The 12,144-nt window shown below is 41.9% G+C and overlaps 1 protein-coding gene and 1 pseudogene across 3 annotated transcripts in view; both read right to left on the minus strand.

Annotated features, from left to right (window-relative positions):
- KPNA6 (karyopherin subunit alpha 6) overlaps positions 1-12,144 on the minus strand; it is a 59,377-nt gene that overhangs the window by 30,067 nt on the left and 17,166 nt on the right. The window contains exon 1 of one of the 3 annotated variants that reach the window (XM_061389284.1): positions 3,791-3,905. The exons of 1 other annotated variant lie outside the window; for it this stretch is intronic. In XM_061389284.1, coding sequence (XP_061245268.1) covers positions 3,791-3,809 — 19 coding nt within the window. In that variant the 5' untranslated portion in view covers positions 3,810-3,905. Of the gene's footprint in view, positions 1-3,790; positions 3,906-12,144 lie in introns of those variants that run through there. One more of the 3 variants, XM_061389304.1, reaches the window with a different exon arrangement.
- LOC133231212 (large ribosomal subunit protein uL1-like) lies at positions 7,804-8,515 on the minus strand (annotated as a pseudogene).

A 12,144-nucleotide genomic window follows, 5' to 3' on the forward strand; every position in this document is an offset into this window, starting at 1 on the left:
AGTGGTGCCATCCAGCCATCTCATCCTCTGCCGTCCCCTTCTCCTCCTGCCCCTAATCCCTCCCAGAGTTTCAGCTTTAGCATCATTCCTTCCAAAGAAATCCCAGGGCTGATCTCCTTCAGAATGGACTGGTTGGATCTCCTTGCAGTCCAAAGGACTCTCAAGAGTCTTCTCCAACACCACAGTTCAAAAGCATCAATTCTTCGGCACTCAGCTTTGTTCACAGTCCAACACTCACAGCCATACATGACCACTGGAAAAACCAATTCCTTGACTAGATGGACTTTTGTTGGCAAAGTAATGTCTCTGCTTTTCAATATGCTATCTGGGTTGGTCATAACTTTTCTTCCAAGCAGTAAGCGTCTTTTAATTTCATGGCTGCAGTCACCATCTGCAGAGTACATCATGCAAAATGCCAGGATGGATAAAGCACAAACTGGAATCAAGATTGCCGACAGAAATATCAATAACCTGCAGTCACCATCTGCAGTGATTTTGGAGCCCAAAAAAATAAAGTCTGACACTGTTTCCACTGTTTCCCCATCTACTTCCCATGAAGTGATGGGACCGGATGCCATGATCTTCGTTTTCTGAATGTTGAGCTTTAAGCCAACCTTTTCACTCTCCACTTTCACTTTCTTTAAAAAAAATTTTTTTTCACTTTCACTTTCATCAAGAGGCTTTTTAGTTCCTCTTCACTTTCTGCCATAAGGGTGGTGTCATCTGCCTATCTGAGGTTATTGATATTTCTCCTGGCAATCTTGATTCCAGCTTGTGCTTCTTCCAGCCCAGCGTTTCTCATGATGTACTCTGCATATAAATTAAATAAGCAGGGTGACAATATACAGCCTTGATGTACTCCTTTTCCTATTTGGAACCAGTCTGTTGTTCCATGTCCAGTTCTAACTGTTGCTTCCTGATCTCCATACAAATTTCTCAAGAGGCAGATCAGGTGGTCTGGTATTCCCATCTCTTGAAGAATTTTCCACAGTTTATTGTGATCCACACAGTCAAAGGCTTTGGCATAGTCAATAAAGCAGAAATAGATGTTTTTCTGGAACTCTCTTGCTTTTTCCATGATCCAGCAGATGTTGGCAATTTGATCTCTGGTTCCTCTGCCTTTTCTAAAACCAGCTTGAACATCAGGAAGTTCACGGTTCACATATTGCTGAAGCCTGGCTTGGAGAATTTTGAGCATTACTTTATTAGCGTGTGAGATGAGTGCAATTGTGGGGTAGGTTGAGCATTCTTTGGCATTGCCTTTCTTTGGGATTGAAATGAAAACTGCCCTTTTCCAGTCCTGTGGCCACTGCTGAGTTTTCCAAATTTGCTGGCATATTGAGTGCAGCACTTTCACAGCATCATCTTTCAGGATTTGAAATAGCTCCACTGGAATTCCATCACTTCCACTAGCTTTGTTCATAGTGATGCTTTCTAAGGTCCACTTGACTTCACATTCCAGGATGTCTGGCTCTAGGTGAGTGATCACACCATCATGATTATCTGGGTCGTGAAGATCTTTTTTGTACAGTTCTTCTGTGTATTCTTGCCATCTCTTCTTAATATCTTTTGCTTCTGTTAGGTCCATACCATTTCTGTCCTTTATCGAGCCCATCTTTGCATGAAATGTTCCCTTGGTATCTCTGATTTTCTTGAAGAGATCTCTAGTCTTTCCCATTCTGTTGTTTTCCTCTATTTCTTTGCACTGATCACTGAGGAAGGCTTTCTTATCTCTTCTTGCTATTCTTTGGAACTCTGCATTCAAATGGGTCTATCTTTCCTTTTCTCCTTTGCTTTTCGCTTCTCTTTTTTTCACAGCTATTTGTAAGGCCTCCCCAGACAGCCATTTTGCTTTTTTGCATTTCTTTTCCATGGGGATGGTCTTGATCCCTGTCTCCTGAACAATGTCACGAACCTCATTCCCTAGTTCATCAGGAACTCTATCTATCAGATCTAGGCCCTTAAATCTATTTCTCACTTCCACTGTATAATCATAAGGGATTTGATTTAGATTTTGAAGTAGATTAGAGATTAACAAAGTAGATTAGAGATTATCAGGTACAGGTGGAAGGGAGAAATGAGAAATTATTGCTTAATGGAACAAAGTTTCTGTCTGTAGTGATGAAAAGCTTGGAAATGGATAGTGGTGATGGTTGCGCAACATTGTAGATGCAACTGATGCTGCTTAATAATGATTAAAGTGGTGAATTGTGTCATGAAGGGTGAAGTGAAGTTGCTCAGTCATGTCCAACTCTTTGTGACCCCACGGACTGTAGCCTACCAGGCTCCTCTGTCCATGGGATTTTCCAGGCAATAGTACTGGAGTGGATTGCCATTTCCTTCTCCAGGGAATCTTCCCAACCCAGGGATGGAACCCAGGTCTCCCGCATTGTAGACAGACGCTTTACCGTCTGAGCCACCAGGGAAGTCCTCTGGTGTCATATTTTACCACAAAATTTATAAATAGCAGCATATGTCCTCCAATTAAATTAATATAGAATCTTAATTGCTTTTTTTTGTGTGTGTGTAAGATTTTGTATTTGTCTACTTGTATTCATTCATCACAGGGCCGATTATATTTTCTTATTTTCTGAGTTCCTGATGTTTTGCCATTTGGGAACCTACAAACCCAGGAGAGATCTACACTCCCATGGCTAGCTAATTCCTACAGATAACAACATGTCTAAGAGCATGCCTTTGTAAAGGAACCAACCCAGAGTCACATTTCCTTTATCTTGCCTGTATACCCAGGAGGCAATATTCCTCTGCTTCATCCTAGGGCCCCAAAAGTAGTGGGTAACTAGAGACTACCCTTATAGCCCAAAGCCCTCCAGATTTATTCAAATTAGCCAATACTAAACTGCTTATTTGACCCTGCCTTCACTTTCCCTCTGAAACTGCAATAAAGGATCTGGCCTAAACCTTTTGCTTGCTCGTGCCCCTTCTGCCCCCTGACCACCCTGGTGTTTTCCTCTGTGACCCTGTGTGGCAAGTGGTAACCCACCTCCCACAGCCGGCGGACCCATAATAAACTTCCTCCTGCCAAGCCTCATTTGTGTTTCCTCCTGTGGCCTCAGTGACTTTATCATATCTTACTCAATATTGACATTTTAAAAACAACATCACTATTTAAAAAACTGATAAAAGTGAAGCTGATTATGTAGAAATATGAGCAGAGGAAGCCTTATTAACTTGGTCTACCCTTTATAGTCATTTCTTATCCTTTAAATTTCTAGTCTGAAACAGTTACTAAGTATTACAAAAGTGATGAAAAATAAATTTTAGAGGCACACAGAAAGGGACAATTAACTCTAATATCACCTTTTTTGGGGAGTGTTTTGGGGTGATCATAATGAGAGCTTAAAAAGAAATCTCCCAAAGGTAAGATTAGGGCTGGTTTTTCAAGCAGGAGACCACCTTGAGGATTCAAGTGCAGTAAGAAAGTACATAAATGTGAGGGGGGAAGTAGTCTATTAAGAGAATCTGCATGAAAGAGAAATAAAAATGGAAGCAGTTGAGTTAGAGATACTAAGGAAATGAAGCTTCAGAAAAGGTGCCTCTGTTCATTCTGGAGAGCAGCTAGGCAAACCACGGCAGCAGTAGAGGTTGTATGATGTACAAGTTTCTACACCCACTTAGCAAAGCCCAGGTCGATTTACTGTTAAAAAAAAAAGTTCTAGGGGAATGCAGTGGCCTCCTTTTGGGGTCCCTGATCACCCCTATGCCTGGAGACTAATAGGCACAGGACAAATTCCTAAAGGCACCACTATGGACTGCTGTTCCCCAATACCTGACATATGGTTTTTCATAACTCTGAGCCTGGGCTCTCCCAGACAACCCCCAGAGGGCTGTCTCTTCCTTCAAGCAGAGCTGACAGTGAAGCTGGAAGGAGAACTAGGCTGTGCTTTAGTCACCATGGTGACAAGAAACTATCACAAATATTTGCTTATGACTTCATTGGAGAAGCCAAACAGGGGAGGTTAGATTGGAAGGAGGAACATTTGCAGAAGCACATCTGGAAGCAGCAACCAAAGGAATGCTGGGACTCTCATTCAGGGACTAGCAGGCAAAGGGGCTTTTTCATCAAGCACTCCCTTACTTGCTAAGCCTGGACCAAGAAATCCACAATACAAACATACCTTTTCAAACATCTGACTGTCTTAGGCAGACTTTGAGTTTTCTTAGTTGAAGAACTCTCTGAATAGGTCCCTGAAATTGCTTGCACCTCTTGTTTCTAGGAAATAACTGCTACTGTTGCCATGCGTTTCCTAAGCTCTTAGAACCAAGGAACTAGCAAGAATAATACAAAATAAGTGTGGACTCTGTTATGGCCTCATCCTCCACCAATTCATATTTTGAAGTCTATCCTAATACCTCAAAATGTGACTGTACTTGGAGATAGCTTTTTAAAAAATGAGGATACTGGAGTAAGGCCCTAATTCAATATGACCAGTGCCTTTATAAGAGAAGATTAAGATACAGATGTACATAGCAGGAGAACACCATGTGAACATGAAAACAGCTATTTGGAAACCAGGAAGAGAGGTCTCAGGGTTAGCCAATCCTGCTAACATCTTGATCTTGGACTTCTAGCCTCTAGAACTATGAGAGGATAAATTTTTGTTGTTTAAGCCATCCAGTCTGTTTTGTTATTTAGTCTTAGCAAATTAATACAGGCCTCATTGATACAGAAATAACCTGAGTCTAAGGTCACACACTAAGGGAGTAGCCAGATTATTGCAGTACTCCATTTAATCAATGGTATGTTTAAAATTTTTAAGATTCATAAAATTTTAAAATTATGCATATTTTCTCAGAAAAAGACATAATACATATAGCCAACAGTCCTGTGTATGGAACGGGAATGACACTGCTACACTCACATCCTGGGCAGCCACTGGGTCTAGGATTTTCCCAATCTATGTCTTACGCTCATGGTCTGTATTTAACACTATGAAGCAATCATTCAGCCTTTTAAAATTATTTCTTAGGGTTGGAAAAAAATTATTTCTTGGGGGCATTTCCTGGTGGTCCAGTGGTTAGGATTCCATGCTTTCACTGCCAAGAGGGCAGGTTCAATTCCTGGTCAGGGAACTAAGATCCCACAAGTCTCTGCTGTTGCTACTGCTGCTAAGTCGCTTCAGTTGTGTCCGACTCTGTGCGACCCCATAGACGGCAGCCCACCAGGCTCCCCCATCCCACAAGTCTCTAGGTATGGCCTAAATAAATAAAGTGACTTCTCTTGTCCTGGTGTTAAACTGAGTGAGCACTTCTCTTTGCAGAGGGCAAGTTTCTGATAAGATATCACTGTACTGTCTCAGGCATAGAGAATGAGCTAAACTTAGTGCCTGTTCTTTCAAGAATGTAAGAGACCTGACTCCTCCCAGACTCAAACGGCTTTCTCAGCTTAGGTGCCTCATTTACTTCTCACTATGAATTCTCTATCAAATATGCACTGGCTGTGCTGCACAGCTTGCAGGATCTTAGTTCCTCAGCCAGGAACTGAACCCTCAGCCACGGCAGTCAGAGCGCCAAATCCTAACCACTGGATTGCCAGGGAATTCCCAAGGAGTTAATGATTTTTAACAGGACGGTTATAACAGGACAGCAGGGACTGTACTCACATTCAATTTTGGGTTAAAAAAAAATTATTTCTTGGGGGACATTCAATTTTGTACCAAACAAAATTTAATTTCAATAAGAGCTGGGGTGAAATTAGCTGTTAAACAGCCCTTCATTTGCAGACAATCAAACAATCAAATAAACCCCAGCATCATACCTCTCTTTTCAAAAAATGTTTCCATTTACAACATCTAATTGAACTCTACCACAACCAATGAGAAATATTAGTCAACTGGAGCACATACACTTAACAGCTAGGAGACCAGGTTCAGAGGTGCTATGATTTGCACAGGACTATTTAGCTATTAAACTGTGAAGCTGGGACTGGGACCTAGACTCTAATTTCATAGGCTTCTCTTTGCATCCAGTCTTGAAGAACTGCTTTGTTTCAATTCTCTGAAAAGACACATAATTCGATTCGATTTGGCTCCTGACCTTAGACTAGGTTCTATCCATCTTGATCTATTTACTCACTTTAAGAGTTACTGACCAATGACTCATTTCCATTAAATTTTTATCTTGTTTAAAAAAAAAAAACAAAGTTACTGGCAATCAATTCTCTAATAGGTGCATAAGAACTAGTACTAAAGACATCTGCATGAAAGATTTTCCCCCTCAACCCACCATATGACTTTTAGAAACTCAACTTCATAATATAGGTTTTTCTTTTGCAGTGAGTTCTCTCCCTAAACCACAAATCCAATCAACCATAAAATCTAAAGTACATCTGACCCTTTGTGAACACCTGTACCATTGGAATTAATGAAATACAAACTCCTCCAAAGTGTATAAACCCACCATGATGCTGGGATTGGAAGGGTGGGAAGATAACATAAGTGATAGATAAAGAGACTAATAAATACAATCATTTTTTAAAGATGTTCTAAAACTTACATGGTCCCGTTTCTTACCAATGATGCCATAAGAAAACACAGACTGGCTTAAATTTTGCCTGTCTTCTTGCTGGTCTACTTAGCAGATAACTACAGTGAATGCCTACAAAGTTGATGGCAAAATTTTGGTACTTTTTAAAAATTACATCATCATTATTTCAACATTTGGACACTTTTAATCTATAATGTTCCTGTCCTCCTTTCCCCCAACCCTTTTGCTTACTTGTGATACTGACTCTGAAAAGACTAGTTGTCTTAATGAATGCCCTACATTCTAGTTTTGTGTCATTAATTTATACCCTTCAGTTCACTTCAGTCGCTCAGTTGTGTCCGACTCTTTGTGATCCCATGAACCGCAGCACGCCGGGCCTCCCTGTCCATCACCAACTCCTGGAGTTTACCCAAACCCATGTATGTCCATTGAGTTGGTGATGAAATCCAACCATCTCATCCTCTGTCGTCCCCTTCTCCTCCTGCCCTCAATCTTTCCCAGCATCAGGGTCTTTTCCGATAAGTCAGCTCTTAGCATCAGGTGGCCAAAGGATTGGAGTTTCAGCTTCAGCATCAGTCCTTCCAATGAACACCCAGGACTGATCTCCTTTAGGAGGGACTGGCTGGATCTCCTTGCAGTCCAAGGGACTCTTAAGAATCTTTTCTAACACCACAGTTCAAAAGCATCAATTCTTCTGTGCTCAGCTTTCTTTATAGTCCAACTCTCACACCCATACATGACTACTGGAAAAACCATAGCCTTGACTAGACGGATCTTTGTTGACACAGTAACCTTATGCCCTGTTTTTCCTGCAAAAGGGAAGTTAGGTCTAGGGGTTAGAACAGATTTAAGTTACAAATATATTTGGGGGAGGGGACTTTCTTAGTGGTCCAGTGGTTAGGAATCTGCCTGCCAATGCAGGGGAAATGGGTTCAGCCCCTGCTCAAGGAAGATTCCACATGTTGTGTGGCCTTTAAGCCTGGCGCCACAACTACTGAGCCTGGCACCTGAGCTGGCACCACAACTACTGAGCCTGTGAGCCGAAACTACTGAAGTTGGCATACCTAGAGCCCATAATCCACAACAAGAGAAGCCACCCAATGAGAAATCCACTTACTGTAACAAAGAGTTCACCGCAACCGTAGCCCGGTTCACCGAAACTAGAGAAAAGCCAGATGAGTGACAAAGACAGTGCAGCCAAAAATAAATAAAAATTAAAAAAATATATACATATTTTTTTTTCTTTTTAGCAAGAATACAGGTGATATATATATATATATTTTTTTTGATGGTTTAGTATAGTTTATTAAGCTGTGCCTTAGTACAGATGCTGGGGCTTGCCCATGGTGCTCTTAATGTACAAGGCCCTGATGTTCTGCCAATTTTTCTTGAGCAATGACACCAGGAAGTTGACAGCTAAGTGGATGTTGTACACAAGCTCATCATCTGTCATCTTCACATGGCCAAAGCCACTGCCAGACACAGCACCTTCTTCATCTGGAACTTGATCGTGGACTTCACTTCATCAACTTTGGCCACCATGTTCCCATTGTGGGTCAGCAAGGAAGGGAACTTGCCAGCCTTGTTCAGGCCTGGGCCCAGGATTCGGGGGATCTGCTTGATCAGAGACTCTGAAGCCAAAAAGGCATCATATTTCTTGGCCAGCTTCTTGACCAGTTTCTTATTCTTGTTGAGTTTTTTCAGCGCCTCGATGTCCATGTGGGGGATATCCACAGCCTTGGCCTCATCACAATGCTGCTGGTCCCCCAAGACACACACGGAGAACTTGGGGCGGGGAGTGGACTTAAGCCTGACGGTGCCCGAGAAGCGTTTGTCCTTCTGAGGGTCATAGTTCTTCAGGCTGATCTGAAGCTCCACCGTCTCCAAAAACTTTCTGCGCTTGCGCTGGTTCCCGTGCAGGACTTCCCGCACCGCCTCGTAAAGGGTGTTGCGGGAGACTTTGCTGCTCATAGTTCCTTACGCCGCGATAACTGGAAAAGAGCTACAGGTGATATTTTATGCTGCATACCACATCACATAGGAGGCATCTAACGGCAGGCTGTCCAGATGGTACTAAATCTGATGGCAATCAGATCTCTCTTCTTGAAAGTCATCTACATACCCTAAGTCTCCATTCACATACAATTAATGTAACGTTTCTTGAATATTACACATTTTACATATAACAACATAATGAAATAACCAATTTTTAAAAAATAGGCATTGCTGAGCTTTTCTGGTGGTCCACTGGCTAAAACTCCACACTCCCAACGAAGGAGGCCTGGGTCTGATCCCTGATCAAGGAACAAGATCCTACGTGCCACAACTAAGACCCAGCGCAGCCAAATAAATATTAAAAGGAAAAAAAAAGGCACTGCCAATACTGTAGACTCTGTGAGCTCTATTTCACTCTTCTAACTCATCAAATCTGACTTTCATTCCTTCTACTCCAAAGAAAAACTGCTTTTATCAAGGTCACCTACAAACTCCACATGGACGGAAATTTCTGTCCTTTTTTTTTTTTAATTTTCAAAATAGTTTTATTTATTTATTTACGGCTGTGCTGGGTCTTCATTGCAACTACCTACTGATGCTTTCAAATTGTGGTGCTGGAGAAGTCTCTTGAGAGTCCCTTGGACTGTAAGGTGATCAAACCAGTCAATCCTAAAGGAAATCACCCTGAACATGCATTGAAAGACTGATGCTGAAGCTTCAATACTTTGGCCACCTGATGTGAACAGCTGACTCATTGAAAAAGACCCTGGTGCTGGGAAAGACTGAAGGCAAAAGGAGAACAGAGTGGCCGAGGATGAGATGGTTAGCATAACTGACTCAACAAACACAAATTTGAGCAAGCTCCAGGAGCTAGCGAAGGACAGGGAAGCCTGGTCTGCTGCAGTCCATGGAGTCACAAAGAATAGGACACGGCTTAGTGACTGTACACACACACACATCAAAATCTTCACTTTGGTATCCGAAACTAACAATTTCTAACTCCCCCCATGTCGTCAATAGCAAGAGTATTTACAAGTTACTTAATCCAAACCCTAAGTTAAAAAACAAAATCATCCTTGATTCCTTCTCTTCTCACATCTCTTTGATCAAATCTACTGACAAATCCTGAATGTATCTTGAATGTATTTACATCTCTCTCACCCCTTCCCTGGTAGTTCAGCTGGTAAAAAATCTGCCTGCAATGCAGAAGACCCCGATTGACCCCGGTTCAGCTCCAGGGTTGGGAAGATACCCTGGAGAGGGGACAGGCTACCTACTCTAGTATTCATGGGCTTCCCTGGTGACTCAAACAGTAAAGAATCCACCTGCAATGCAGGAGATGGGTTCGATCCTTGGGTTGGGAAGATCCTCTGGAGGAGGGCATGGCAACCCACCCCAGGATTCTTGTTTGGAGAAACCCCATGGACAGAGGAGGCTGTGGGGCTGCAGTCCGTGGGGTCACAAAGAGTTGGACACAACTGAGTGACTAAGCACAGCACCCCTTCCCAAAGTCATCTCTTGCCTGGCAACTACAACAACTCACCCCCAACCCACCACCACAAAACAAAACCAGACTGTACCACTGCTCCCATGTAAAATCTTCACATAAAGCCCTGTCTATATCTTCATCTCATCTCATTCAATTTTTCACCCTCAGTCATCAAATACTCCTGTCACAATGGCTCTCAGTATTTGGAAACTATCAAGCTGTTTCTGGACTCAGTCCTCACATTTCCTGTTTTCTTTCAGCCCACAACTCTCTTCCCTAGCTCTTAGAATTGCTAGGTCCTTCCCCTGTCACCACAAAGTAAGCGACTCCATTTTTGTCAGAACACCTGTTTTATTTCCTTCATTACACTATTTACAATCTGTATCTGTTCTCCTCCATAAGCTGTGTAAGTTCTACAAAAACTTTTGTTGTATTTCCAGCATTTATGCTATATACAAGTATTTGCTGAATGAATTACTGTTTAAATACCTACTCAATACTTACTGAACACCTACACTGTCCCAGATATATGGTCTAGCCGTAACAGATGCTTAACACGTGTTTGCCAGCAAGTATAAGGTAAGGGAAGAAAGGTACAGCAAAGGAATCTTCCTTGGGACTAGAGGGGAGCAGATCTTCTAAAAGCAGATTTTAAAACGATTTCTTCCTAGAAATCCAGAACCCATAAGTTTCCTCCAGAATGGGTATGAACACTGAATGGAAGCGCTCCGATGTAAGGACACACACACATGCGCGCAGAAAAGAAAAATAACTTAAAAGAAAAAAGACTTCAGGACACAAATGACTCAGAAAAAGACATCTTCAACAGCCGCATCCAGTAACCTTGTCAGAATTCATTGTATTTGACTTTCTACTTTGCCACTGACGATCACTTTGCCCTCTTGAAACTCTACCCGTGGTTCCGAGGGCACCACCCTCTGCCCTTCTCTTACCTTTCTAGCCACTCCTCCTCGGGTTTCATAACACCAACCCTTCAGCGTCAGTGTATCTACCTTTAGTCCTCTTCTCAGCAGAAGCAGCCTCCTTTCCCAATGGTCTCCCTTAGCTTCAAGGTCCACTTTTATACCAAGTACCAAGTCTCTAGTGTCACAATCTGTCAAGTGTACTTTCAAATGCCTAACTGGCTAGCTCCACCTCACTTTCTGTATCCTTAAACCAGTTACTTTCCCTAGCTTCCCTGGTTCAGAATTCATGCCATTACCATTCACCTGGTCTTAGAGTCACTCATGAACTTTCTATTCCTCTAAGATGACAGCTGTACCAAAGATTCTGTCCTTAACTAAACTCTATCCAGGCTCCTCTGAGCCCTTTTTCGAGGAGGCTCAACCATGGCCTATAAAGATGTGAATAAAAAACACTAATAGTTTCTAACAGCTCAAGGTCACATTGCTAGATGACCCCAGCCACACTTAAAAGTGCCTGCCTGGGAAAATCTCAAGGCTGCTGAATGAATTTACTGTTTTAGCTAGCATCTGAAAATAGGGTTCCTGTTTCCCAGGCTCGGTGGGAGGGTAGGAGACTACTTTCAATAAGTACCAGCAGCAAGCCCGGCTGGTTTCATGTGAACCACCTCCCCTTCCTTGCAGTTTGTAATTTTTCATTTTCCTGACCGTACGGAGTTCTCTCTCACTCCGACCCTTGTTCCTTCATCCTTTCTTTTTCTTTTAAAGTTAACTCTGTACAAATCAACGTTGAAATCAGTTCATAATTTTCCCTATTGCAATAGTATATTACTTTTTAAAATCTGTCCTTACCACTTTAACTAGTGTCCAGCTTTGTTTATCTGTGACACCTGTTACCATAAATTGGTTCCCACTGACAACCATCAAGGACCCTGTTTTAGTCACAACTCATCACCTCTCACTTCCAGATCATTAAATCTTTGAGATTAAGAATCTATAGCACAGCACACAGCACATGAATACTCTCAAATATTAAACTCAACATTTAAAAATTTTAGTTTTACAATAAATTCAACAAAATAAAAATACCAAACCCAAAATCTGGAAAAGGAATATACACATTTGTATAGAAAATGAGAAAAGATGAATGTAGATAAGCAGAACCCAAGAATCATTTAATTATTAAAACTGACTTGCATTTTGTTGTGTCAGCTACCTGTCAGCCAAAAT

Source organism: Bos javanicus, chromosome 2 (genome assembly GCF_032452875.1).
Source record: "Bos javanicus breed banteng chromosome 2, ARS-OSU_banteng_1.0, whole genome shotgun sequence".
NCBI lineage: Eukaryota > Metazoa > Chordata > Mammalia > Artiodactyla > Bovidae > Bos > Bos javanicus.